The sequence below is a fragment of the Nomascus leucogenys genome, chromosome 24 (genome assembly GCF_006542625.1).
Source record: "Nomascus leucogenys isolate Asia chromosome 24, Asia_NLE_v1, whole genome shotgun sequence".
NCBI classification, from domain to species: Eukaryota; Metazoa; Chordata; class Mammalia; order Primates; family Hylobatidae; genus Nomascus; species Nomascus leucogenys.
In genome coordinates, this window is record NC_044404.1 from 15,341,094 (window position 1) to 15,353,093 (window position 12,000).

The following is a 12,000-nucleotide window of genomic DNA, read 5'->3' on the forward strand; positions in this document are numbered from 1 at the left end:
GGCAGATATTCTCATTATTCCCATTTTATATATGGAGAAACAGAGGCTTCAAGGAATCTGCCTGAAGCTGAGGTCTGTTCAACTCCAAAGCCTGGTCCAAATGGACGACAGAGGCCGTGTCTTGGAACTTTGGGTAACCAGATGTGGCTACATATCACCTCTCCTCTTCCCAGAAGCACATAACAGAGAGGTGAGACTCAGCTAGCAGAATAAAACAGAGTGAAGCCAGCCAGGCTGGAGGCCTCCCACGGGCTCTCAGCTCTCTCCCATCCAGGAAGGATGCCGTGTTTCAGTGCCTGTTCCAATCCCTATAGAACTTGTAGTCCTGTGCCTGATCCAAAAGATTTCCCTCCAAGCCATGCCCGTCCGTGGGAGCCAGGCACCAGCAACGGGCGCCCACCTGCACCCCGGCCTGACAGCCCTGTCACCTGGCAGGAACCTGGGGCCCTGGCGGGGCTGCAGAGGCAGCTGCTGCCGTTTCCGCATTCCCGGGCACCATGGTAACAGGAGGCTACTCAGATGGGTGACCTGCACAGAGCTCTCTGCAACCTCTGCCATTTCCTTGGGAAAAACAAAGGGCTTGGGACCACTGAGAAGGGAAACATGATAATGTTGGCAGTGACCTCTCAACCCGTACTTGTCCCAGCACGGACAGCCCCGTCACACTCACCACTGCCGAGTCCTCACAGCAGCCCACAGAGGAGGCAGGCAGCGGAGAACAGTACCGGGTTAGCTTTACAGAGAGGAAACTGAGGCACGAGGTGTTTGGGAGACGGGTTTTGGTGGAGATGGGGATGATGGATGAGTGTGTGGTCACCAAGTGGATGCAGCCCTTTTCAAAGAGTCCCTCAAGGAGTTTAAGACGGAGAGAGGGAAGGCGTTGTGGGGAGGGGGTTTGTAACTTGAAAAAGTGAGATTTCTAGGCTTTTTTCTCCATGTCAAACATAATATAGTCAATGCAGAAAACTTGGGAGACAGAAAAGTATGCACAGTCACAAATACTCTCACACACTCACACGTGCACATTCACACACACACCCGCACAATTACCTATCACTGCTTTCCAGAGACAGACTTTTCATGTTGATCCATCTAGTACTTTACATATTTTTATATACTAGGTTTTCTCCACCTAGTATATTGTATACACATACATGTGTATATAATAATTATACACTTTACATCTACATATAATTTTTAAACCACAGTCAGGGTTACACTGTGCCTGCTGTGTTTTGTTGTTGTTGTTTTTTTGCGATGGAGTCTTGCTCTGTCATCCAGACTGGAGGGCAGTGGCATGATCTTGACTCACTGCCACCTCTGCCTGCCAGGTTCAAGCGATTCTCCTGCCTCAGCCTCTTGAGTAGCTGGGACTACAGGCATGTGCCACCACACCCACGCCCGGATAATTTTTTGTAATTTTAGTAGAGATGGGGTTTCACCATGTTAGCCAGGATGGTCTCGATCTCCTGACCTCGTGATCCACCTGCCTCCCAAAGTGCTGGGATTACAGGTGTGAGCCACCACGCCCAGCCGTGTTTTCCTTTTTCATTTGGCGATAGGTAGTGGACGTTTTCCCGTGACAGGAGTTTTTATTCATTGCACATATTCCAACATATGAATGGAGTATCATTCCTTCAAACAAACTCTCATCAATAACCATACATATTGCTTCCTAGTTTTCAATTTTTCCAAAGTTTTTATTATAAAACTATACATGTTTACTGGGGAACTTTGAAAATACAGAGACATACAACAAGAAAAAAAACCATATTCTCAGCACACAAAGGCAGTAACTATGAACGTTTGTGTAGATTATTACCTATTGTTTTAATTTTGTGTCCTGTCTCTATGGATGGATAAGTATTTTTTTTTACATCCTTGTAATGATTTATAATATTGAATTTCAGCAGGGTCATTTCTAATCAGAGCTTTCTTTTTTTGTTTTTTTTTTTTGTTTTTTTTTTTTGAGACGGAGTTTCACTCTTATTGCCCAGGCTGGAGTGCAATGGCGCGATCTCGGCTCACCGCAACCTCCACCTCCCAGGTTCAAGCGATTCTCCTGCCTCAGCCTCCCGAGTAGCTGGGATTACAGGCATGCGCCACCACCCAGGCTAATTTTGTATTTTTAGTAGAGACGGGGTTTCTCCATGTTGGTCAGGCTGGTCTTGAACTCCCAACCTCAGGTGATCCACCCGCCTCGGCCTCCCGAAGCGCTGGGATTACAGGCATGAGCCACTGTGCCCAGCCAGTCAGAGGTATATTTAAATACTTGTTGTTTCTCATGGTATTGAGTTTGTCTTGTTTGGGTGTGTGCAGTTTTTGTTTTGTTTTGTTTTGAGATGGGGTCTCAGTCCGTCACCCAGGCTGGAGTGCAGTGGTGTGATCATGGCTCACTGTAACCTCTGCCTCCCTGGCTGAAAAGATCCTCCTACCTCAGCCTCCTGAGCAGCTGGGACCCCAGGCACACACCACCAAGCCCGGCTAATTTTTTTGTATTTTTGGTAAAGATGGGGTTTCACCATGTTGCCCAGGCTGATCTCAAACTCCTGAAGCTCAAGCATTCTGCCCACCTCGTCCTCCCAAAGTGCTGGGATTACAGGCGTGAGCTACCGCGCCCGGCCTGTTTAGGTTTTTATTGAACCCTGTTTTAGAGAGATTCTTTTCCCCTCTCAATTGAGTCTCTGTAACCTGAACTTTTCATATTTACCAGGCATTGAACCATATATAGAAGAGTGGGGTTAGAAAATGTTGGTGGATGAACTTTTTTTTTTTGGTCTGTGAGGGCCATTCCAGAAACAGCTTTCAGTGTTTTAAGGAATGGAGCTGGGTTCCATTTATCCTACGAAAATAAATCACCCAGTTGCCCAAAGACAACTGCCACTGTGTTGTTTACAATAGTGAAAAATTGGAAACAACCGCCATGCCCATCAGTAGGAGGTAAAATAAATTACGGAACCTCTTTCTGATGAATCCCGTGTAGTCAAAAGGTACTGTAGGTCTCTATGGAGATGAAGAGTCTCCTCCACAGTGAAAGTGAACAGGCATATCACAAATGCACACACCTCAAATGCACACACTCCGTAAGCAAGCGGGTCTGTGTGTGTTTGTAAGTGTGGCTTTTCTGTATCCCAAAGAGTATTTAACAGCTGCTGTCTCTAGGTGGTGTCGATCGAGAAGAATGATGAGACAGGTCTCAGTCATTTTAGAGGTGTATTTGTCAAAGTTAAAAACGCGTGCCCGGAAGACAGGTCTGTGCCTTTCTCCGAAGATGATTTTGGGAGCTCCAAATTTAAAGGGGAAGGGATATTGAGAAGTATACAGTTTCATGTAAGAGGGGGGTGGGGGAAAATAATCATTCATGCCTTTGTCTGGCCCAGTGAATCTGCATTTTTACATAAGGTAACATAGACAGATGGGGAACATGCAGGAAATTGACATTTTTACATACGATAAAGATAAATGGGGCAGGGGAACAATCAGATATGCATTTGTGCCAGGTGAGGAGAGGGGTGAATACTGTGTAAAGATAAGCTATCCATTAACATTTCCATGGTGAATTTTAACAGAAATGCTTTAGGGTAAATCTCTCAAAGCTCACCAGGAATTTCCTTGTGGGCAAAATATGAGAGAGGTGTGTAACTGTTCATCTTATTTAGGAATCAAAACGGGGAGGCAGGTTTGCATGACCCAGTTCCCAGCTTGACTATTCCCTTTGGCTTAATGAGTTTGGGGTCCCAAGATTTATTTTCCTTTCACAGTCACGTGGGGTGATCTTCATTTTCTGTTTTATTTTTTTCTGGGATAAGCTTTTCTTCTTTTCATAGATTACTTTTTGTAAAGGGGGCAAGGGCAGAAAAACAAAAACACAAAAAGGCACTTTGATTTTGAAGAGTAGAAATGCATGGGGGGAGGACGTCCCCACCATCCTCTGCCTCCCGGGGGTGCGGCCTGCCCAGCCCTTGCCCCCGGCAGCCTCATCCCCCAGCGTGGCCTGCACTTGTGTGTTGCAGACTCGGACAGCCAGTGCAGCCCCACGCGGCAGAGCCTCAGCCTGTCGGAAGGCGAGGAGCAGATGGACCGGCTGCAGCAGGTGGAGCTGGTGAGGACCACCCCTATGTCCCACTGGAAGGCGGGCACCGTCCAGGCCTGGCTGGAGGTGGTGATGGCCATGCCCATGTACGTCAAGGCCTGCACGGAGAACGTGAAGAGCGGGAAGGTAGGCAACTCCGGGCCCCCTATGGGATGCCACCCATGCCCTCCGTGAGCTTTACGCACCCAGAAGCTGGCCTGCCCCCCACTCCTACCCTGGAGTCAGGAGAAGGTGCAATCTAGGAGCTAGCCAATGTAATCAGCCTCTGATATACCTGCTCATTGTGCCTCCCTGGCAAGGCAGAGAGCCCTTCTGAGCCTCAGCTGCCTCATCCTGACAATGGACCCAAGTTTCCTTTACCTGCTGAAGGGAAAGGGCTCCTTCTGCCTGAACAGGGATTCCGCCCCACGTCAGAGTTGCAGAGGTTTCCATGTGCCCTGACCCCACTGTATGAAAGGTGGGCAGGAGATGGGGAAGGAGCCCCATGTCAACAGACCCCCTCTAGGGCAGGAACCCAGCCGGCAGCTGTCCCAGCCCCCATATGATACTCCCTCCCGGGGGCAGGTGCTGCTGAGCCTGAGTGATGAGGACCTGCAGCTGGGCCTGGGGGTGTGCAGCTCCCTGCACCGGCGCAAGCTGCGCCTGGCCATCGAGGACTACCGTGACGCCGAGGCAGGCCGCAGGTGAGCCCACCACGAGGGGCCCTGGGGGAGGAGAGAGAAAAGTCATCGTGAGGCCTTTGGTCACACAGGTGGGGTGAGCGGGGCACTGTGGGCTGAGCTAGGTGGTGGGGGACATCAGGGTGTGACTAAGATGGTCCGGGGATGCCCCTGATGAGGGGTCTTCGGCACACCCCAACCCTGCTCTGGGCCAGCCCCCTCCGTAGAAAGACACATAAGGAAGACGAGAGGCCCCAAAGGCCCTAGTACACCCCCAACCAATGCGGAAACCTCACAAGCCCCCCAGCACTCCTCTGCCTCCCGAGACCAGCCCGAGCGGCTCTGCACACGGGGCCGCAATGGTGTCTGCTCCTGACTCTTACCATTCCAGGGTGAGGAAAGACAGTGCAAGGCAGAGCCGAGGCAGGCAGAGATCAAGTAGGCATGAGCGGGCTTGGTGAAACCTCTTCCAGAGAGGAGCCGGCCGGGCGGAGGGGGCTTCTCTTAGCGAGCATACCTGGGATGGCCACAGGCCTTCCCATCAGGTGTACCCCCACAGGCCACCCACCCCCGCCTCTCATACCACTCCTGCTCTGCCTCCCGCTTGCCTGCCTCCCGCTTGCCTACCTCTCTCCCGACTTTCTGTGAGCAAAATTTGTTGAGCAGGGGCAGCTAGAGGATAAAGGGAAAGAACCCCCACCCCCAGGCCACCCCACCCCACCCCGTTCTGAGAATGTGGAGAGGGGAAGAACTCGCTTTGTAAATCTGACACTTCTGTTTTGCATAATTATGTCCTTCACTGGTTTCTCCATCATTTTTGTGTAGTTAATTAATCAAACCTGGTGGTGTGTGCTGTAATTTGCAGAAGCAGCTTAGGGGATTTTTTTAGAAGCAGGGTTTAGGGTGGAAAATCGGCTGGTTTGGAAGCAGGAAAACCAAATCCATATGTGTGCAGGAGACAGGCCATTGGCATGACTCTAGGGTGGCAGGAAGTACTGAGGTGAGACTGGATCAGAAACTTAGGGGGCAACTCAAAGCAAGAAGGTGCCAGGCCTCATTGGCTCCATCAGGACACTGGCTCGTCTGAGACGGCTGGGCTGAGGGATGGGGAGGGGGGCCGTGAGGGCAACCACTGCTGGGCTTTCCTTCCTGAGGGTCCCAAAAGCACCTTACACCCACAACCACCTCCTAACCAGTTCCATCCCGGAATCCCCTAAAGCCATCCCCGAAACCCCTCACCATCTTTGGTCACCCAAGTTGGAAATCCCTCCTGCCCCCTCACCCCACACCCAGCAGGGTCCATAAACACTGCCTGTGTTCATTGAACAGGGTGGGGATGACTGCTTCACCTTTTGAAAACTTGAGAAGTCTGAGCTACTGCCTGGGTTCCCCCTAAATGGGGACAAGCTTTTCTTCTTTTCTTTTCATAGATTACTTTTGTAATGGGGGCAAGGGCAGAAAAACAAAAACACTAAAAGCCACTTTGATTTCGAAGAGAAGAAATGCACGGGGGGAGGACATCCCCACCGTCCTCTGCCTCCTGGGGGTGCGGCCTGCCCAGCCCCTGCCCCCGGCAGCCTCGTCCCCCAGCATGGCCTGCACTTGTGTGTTGCACAACACAGCCCCTAAATGGGGCTGTCTTAGTCTGCTTGGGCTGCCATAACAAAATGCCACCACCTGGGTTGCTTAGACAACAACAACTTACATCTCACAGTTCTGGAGGCTGGAAGTCCAAGATCGGGATGGCAGCATGGTTGGGACCTGGGGAGGGCTCTCTTCCTGGCTTGCAGAAGGCAACCTTCTTGCTGTGTCCTCACATGGGGAAGAAGGAAGAGGGAGGCGGAGAGAGTGATGTCTCTGGTCTCTTCCTGTAGGGACAATAATCCCATCACGAAGGGCACCCCTATGACCTCATCTAATCAGCTCCCAAAAGCCCCAGCCCCAAATACCATCACATTGAAGGTTAGGATTTCAGCATATGAATTGGGTGGGGGATGCAGCAGAGGGAAACATTTAATCCCTAACAGTGGCACCATGTTAACTTCCAGGAACCAGGAGTCTGTGGTCCCAGGGATCATGGAGCCCCACCCTTAGACACCCCCAGGGCTTCCTGGAGGAGGCAGAGTTTTCTATTCCCAGTGGGAATCTGGCCTGTCTCCACTTTGCCACATGACCTTGCCCTCTCTGGGACTGTTTCCCACCTGAGAAGTGAAGGAAGTTAAATTAGGACAGTGGTTTTTAAACTTTTGAGGATCATGACCACTTTAAGAATCTAATAAGAGCTTTTGACACTTTCTGTAGAAAAAATACACAAAACTTCATAACTTTTCACTGCATTGGGTTGGTGGGTGGGACTCTCTGGCCCACCCACTTTCAGGGCTCCGTGGACTCGGGGGTAAGAACTCTAAATGAGTTCATCTTTGAGAACATTTTCAGCCATGACATCTTGTGTGACCATGGGCATGATGGTGTCCTCTCTGGGACTGGTCACCTTATCTACAAAACACCAATGACAAAACCCACCAACCCCTTACCAACCCATGATCACCTTATGGATATCATTTTATTTACCCTCACAACATCAATGCAGGATAGACATGCTTACTCCCATTTTAAAGATGGAGAAGGCTGGGTACGATGGCTCACACCTGTAGTCCCAGCACTTTGGGAGGCCAAGGCAGGTGGATCACCTGACATCAGGAGTTCGAGACCAGCCTAACCAACATGGTGAAACCCCATCTCTACTAAAAATACAAAAATTAGCAGGCATGGTGGTGGGTGCCTATAATCCCAGCTACTCAGGAGGCTGAGGTAGGAGAATTGCTTGAACCCCGGAGGCGGAGGTTGCAGTGAGCTGAGACTGCGTCATTGCACTCCAGCCTGGGTGACAAGAGCGAAACTCCGTCTCAAAAATGAAGTCAGAGAAAATTAGATGCAGAGAAATCATGAGCATAAAGTCACACTACAAAAAACCTGACTTCAAAGTCAGTTGCCTTTCCAGTATCCCATGCTGCCTTTGTGTTAAGAACAATGACAGCTTCTAGTACTATTATTTATGGAACACTAGGTGTGTCCCAGACCCTGTGTTAGGGGTTTTGCATTCTCCTCTCTTTTAGTGCCTACAACTCCGTGAGGCAAGCACGATTCTCCCCATTTTGCAGAGGAGAAAACGGAGACCCAGAGGTTCAAGGTCCCAGAGCTAAAAAGTAATAGAACCAGAACAGCCTCCCGTTTTCCGTGCTGTGCTGTGACCCAGACAATATCTAAATTTTGTGCCTGTGCTCAGATTTCAGAGTCTAGGGATAGGGCAGTGACAAATTTTATAAAATGTCTGAATTCCTTTTAAAATCATGCTGTTTTATTCAACTTGGGCTCTTACAATAAATAGCTCAAACCAACAGCTGGGAACGTATCGCCAAGCTGAGGCCCCATGGGGACACCGTTAATGAAAGGAGAACATTTCTGAAGGGCAGGAGCACATTAATTGTGGGCACACAGATGGAGATTGCTGATTATGGATGGGCCCCTCTAGAGTAGGTTAAGTGGGGTGCCCCCTCCCCAGCTCTCCATTCCAACTCTTGTTGCACCATTGATTTGCTGACCAAACTCTTGCTTCGGAGAGGAAAGGAGGCCATTCTAGTCTCCATCAGTGACAAATCCGGCCCAGTGGCATCTAACTCAGAGGGCTGTGGGCTCCAACTCCTGCCTGAGAGAAGGGTCCTTCTGTAACAAGGCTGAGGCCGGCCCTTGAGGGACTGGGAGGGGGACTGCCCCAGGACCTTTTCATCCTAGAAGGGAGGTTGTCTTGGGCCAGAAGTTTCCAGTTCAGGAGCTCCAGCTGGGCAGCCTCCAGGGGGACTGGGGCAAATGACCCGCTCACCCAGCCCTGCTCTGTCATCCACACATTCGACTATAAGACAAACACTGGTGAATGTGAACGCTGAGCCTGAAGGGGCCCTGGACATTCACAGATAAGCCACACCCCGTCCTGCCCCCCAGAAGCTGACCATCCAGTGAGGCAGCTGGCCAGATGCGTAACCATGAACCACAATGTGACTAGTCCAGAGATGGGGACTTCCAGGGGCTTTGGGCACAGAGAAGGGCTCCTGACCCAGCATGACATCTTGGAAGGCTTCCAGGAGACCAGACATCTCTGCAGAGTCCATAGGAGTTCACCAGGGGAAGAGGGTGGGGTAGAGGGCAGGCCTGGAGACAAGGGGGGCCTGGTAGACCCAAGTGGTTCTGGGAGGCTGATGGGCAGAGGAAAGGAGAGTGAAGCCCAGCTGCAAGCCCATCCGTCTCTTAGCCATTCTTCCAGCAAGCGTTCAATCAGTGTCTACTGTGCATGTAGCACTGTGCTGTTTGGCAGTGAACACAGTTTCTGTCCTGACAGAGCTTATCTGCTAAGGTGGGGAAGAAAGAAAATAAACTAGTGGACAAACCAGTTAATTGCTAAGATTCAATATGTGATTAGAGCTTTGAAGGAGAGCACAAGGGACAGTGAGCAGACTTGGGGGCAACTTTAGACACAGCAAATTCTGAGAAAAGGGAGATTTGACGCCCAAGGGATGAGGATGGGTGAGCCCTGGGCTGCAAGGAGCCGGCCAGGGAGGGGAATCTGGGGTGAAGAGCTCAGTGCCTCCAGGAAACGGCCCCCAGGAGCCCAAGCCCCATGTGCGTTGTGGGAGGGAAAGTCAGCCAGGGCCAGTGCGGGTGACCCTTGCGGACCACTCAAAGGACTTGTGATTTTACTCCTCCAAAGAGAAGCCACAGAGGGTTAAGCAGGGGGGTACATGATCAGACTGACATTTTAAAAGGACCCCCTGGTGGTCCTGGGGGATGTGGTATAGAAGGGAAGCAAAGGCAGGAAACGGGGAGCAGCCGGGGACAGTGGCAGAAATCCACACCAGAGATGCCTGCAGCTTAGAGCTGGGAAAGGAGAGAAGTGGACAGAGGATGCACTGACCAGAGTGACCGGACAGACAAGGATGGGCTATCAGCTTGGGAGCTGGGTGACAGAGAAGGGCCCCTGGGTGATGGTGACAGTGACGGTGAAGGGGAACAACTGAGCCATTAAGTGTGACACGTCTGTGATAGCCAGGCAGTGTTAAGAGGGCAGCTAGAGGCTGAGAGAGGAAAGAGGAGCTCAGAAAAGAGCTCAGAGTTTAGATGCTCAGAAGAGAGTGGAGAATTTGGGAGCCCTCCCTCAAGGGTGCCTTCCAGAGCCCTGGAGATGGGTAACACAGAGACAGGAGTGCCTGGAGAAAGAGGCGAGGGGGTTAGGAGGGAAGAGGAGCCCATTGTATGGCAGCATGTACCCCAGCAGGGTGGTCACGGGATGCTGAATGCATATCCAGGCATGAAGGCAGGAAGGACAGAGAGGACCCACCCAGGACCCTCAGCAGGAGGGTGGCATGACCAGCTGTCTCTGGTTGCTGCCCCAGGAGCAGGGTGGAGTGGCTTTGCAAGCCCACCACTTTCCCTTTCACATACTGATGGCTTCGTGGCCCCCTGCACCTCCCACTTAGACCAGCACTCTCCCACCTGTCAGACCTGGGGCATTTTGCAAAATCCCTTGCAGGTGGGATGCGGTGATCCTCATTCCTTCTGCAAGGCTGCCACTGTGTGGCGAGCAGCGGAATGACAGCCAGGCGCAGTCACACTTTCACCGGCTTGAAAATTCAAGCACTTGTGCACCTGCTGTATACGTGGTACAGGGGTCATTTCTATGTGGGGCACAAGGAAATATGAGACCCGGCAGTGCAGTGGTAAGAGAGAGGGTTTGTAATCAGTCAAACATGGACTTTAATTCTGACTCCAAGATGGGCCACTGTGTGGCTCTAGGCAAAGTTGGAGACGGCAGCTTTGCCTTCTTCGCGCACGATTAGGACCTGCCTCGCACACCTGAGTGGACACCCAACATCCCCGAAACAGGAAAACAGACCGCAGAGCACTGGGGAGGGATGCGCCAATCAGGTGGGCCAAGCCCAGGCTTTGTGGGTCTCGGGGATGCTGTGGAGGCCCCCAGGGAAATGAGGAGGGCTTAGGTGGAGGGGCAGGGTCCCCAGAGGTGCTGCCTCCCGCCACACACGGCCCTTCTGCTCCCTGCCCCTGCGCCTTCTCACCCTCGCTGCATCTGAGTGTGGGTGAGTCTCTTCCTGTTCCCTTCTACTACTTTCTCTGTTGATCCCTTTCTGTTCTTCAGTCTCGGTCTCTCTCTCTCTCTCTCTCTCTCTCTCTCTGCCTCTACCTCTTTGTTCTCTATTTCCCTCTGCTCCTGTCTCTCAATGTCTCTCTCTCTCTCTCCTTCTCTGTCTCCTTCTCTCTTTGTTCTCTCTTTCTGTGTCCCTTTCTCTCTCTCTCTGTCTCCCTCCTCCATCCACCTCTTTCCCCATCTCTGCCCTTTCTGTCTCCTTTTTCCCCTTTTTTTCCTCTTGATCTCTCAGCTCCATCCCTGTCCATATCTGTCTCTGTGGCTTTCTTGGTCCTTCCCCCCACCCCATTGCTTTTCCTCTCTCTGCATCTCCACCCATTTCCGCCTGTACGTCTGTTTCTGCCGCCTTTCCCCACCCATCCACTCTCTGGCTGTGTCTCCTCCCCAGCCTGTCCAAAGCTGCCGAGCTGGACCATCACTGGGTGGCCAAGGCCTGGCTGAATGACATCGGTCTGTCCCAGTACTCCCAGGCCTTTCAGAACCACCTGGTTGATGGGCGGATGCTGAATTCCCTGATGAAGCGAGACCTGGAGAAGCACCTGAATGTGTCCAAGAAGTTCCACCAGGTCAGCATCCTGCTGGGGATCGAGCTGCTGTACCAAGTGAACTTCAGCAGGGAGGTGAGGACCAGGGCGCAGGATGGGGGTGCCTTCCACTGCCCACCCCTCCCCCCTTGGCATCTACTGTCTGTTCATCTTTCCACCCACCACCCATCTATCCATCTGTCCACCCATCCATCCATCTGTCCACCCATCCATCCATCATCCAGCCATCCACTGTCTATTGATCATCCATCCATCCATCCATCTACCTATCCATCCATCATCCAGCCAGCCAGCCAGCCAGCCATCTTCTCTTCCTCCTTCTTTCCAACAACCCCCTATTGGGCACGGGCCAGGCACTGTGCTCAGTGCAGGGGAAATGGGAGCCCTCATCCTTGGAGAGCTAAGTACTTGCCAGAGAGAACTACAAGGAAGCTGGTGGTGCCAATATTGTGGGAGATTGTCCCAGTGAGGGAAGCCCAGGGTTTTATG

The 12,000-nt window shown here is 51.8% G+C and overlaps 2 protein-coding genes across 6 annotated transcripts in view; one reads left to right on the forward strand and one right to left on the reverse strand.

Moving 5' to 3' along the window:
• Nucleotides 1-12,000, forward strand: part of KAZN (kazrin, periplakin interacting protein) — a 1,203,323-nt gene that overhangs the window by 1,174,854 nt on the left and 16,469 nt on the right. For all 5 annotated transcript variants that reach the window (XM_030805689.1, XM_030805686.1, XM_030805690.1 and 2 more), the window contains 3 exons: nucleotides 4,014-4,219; nucleotides 4,658-4,776; nucleotides 11,355-11,586. In XM_030805689.1, coding sequence (XP_030661549.1) covers nucleotides 4,014-4,219; nucleotides 4,658-4,776; nucleotides 11,355-11,586 — 557 coding nt within the window. The remainder of the gene's footprint in view (nucleotides 1-4,013; nucleotides 4,220-4,657; nucleotides 4,777-11,354; nucleotides 11,587-12,000) is intronic.
• LOC115833031 overlaps nucleotides 6,279-12,000 on the reverse strand; it is a 51,841-nt gene continuing 46,119 nt past the window's right edge. The window contains exon 5 of the mRNA XM_030805698.1: nucleotides 6,279-6,620. Coding sequence (XP_030661558.1) covers nucleotides 6,454-6,620 — 167 coding nt within the window. The 3' untranslated portion in view covers nucleotides 6,279-6,453. The remainder of the gene's footprint in view (nucleotides 6,621-12,000) is intronic.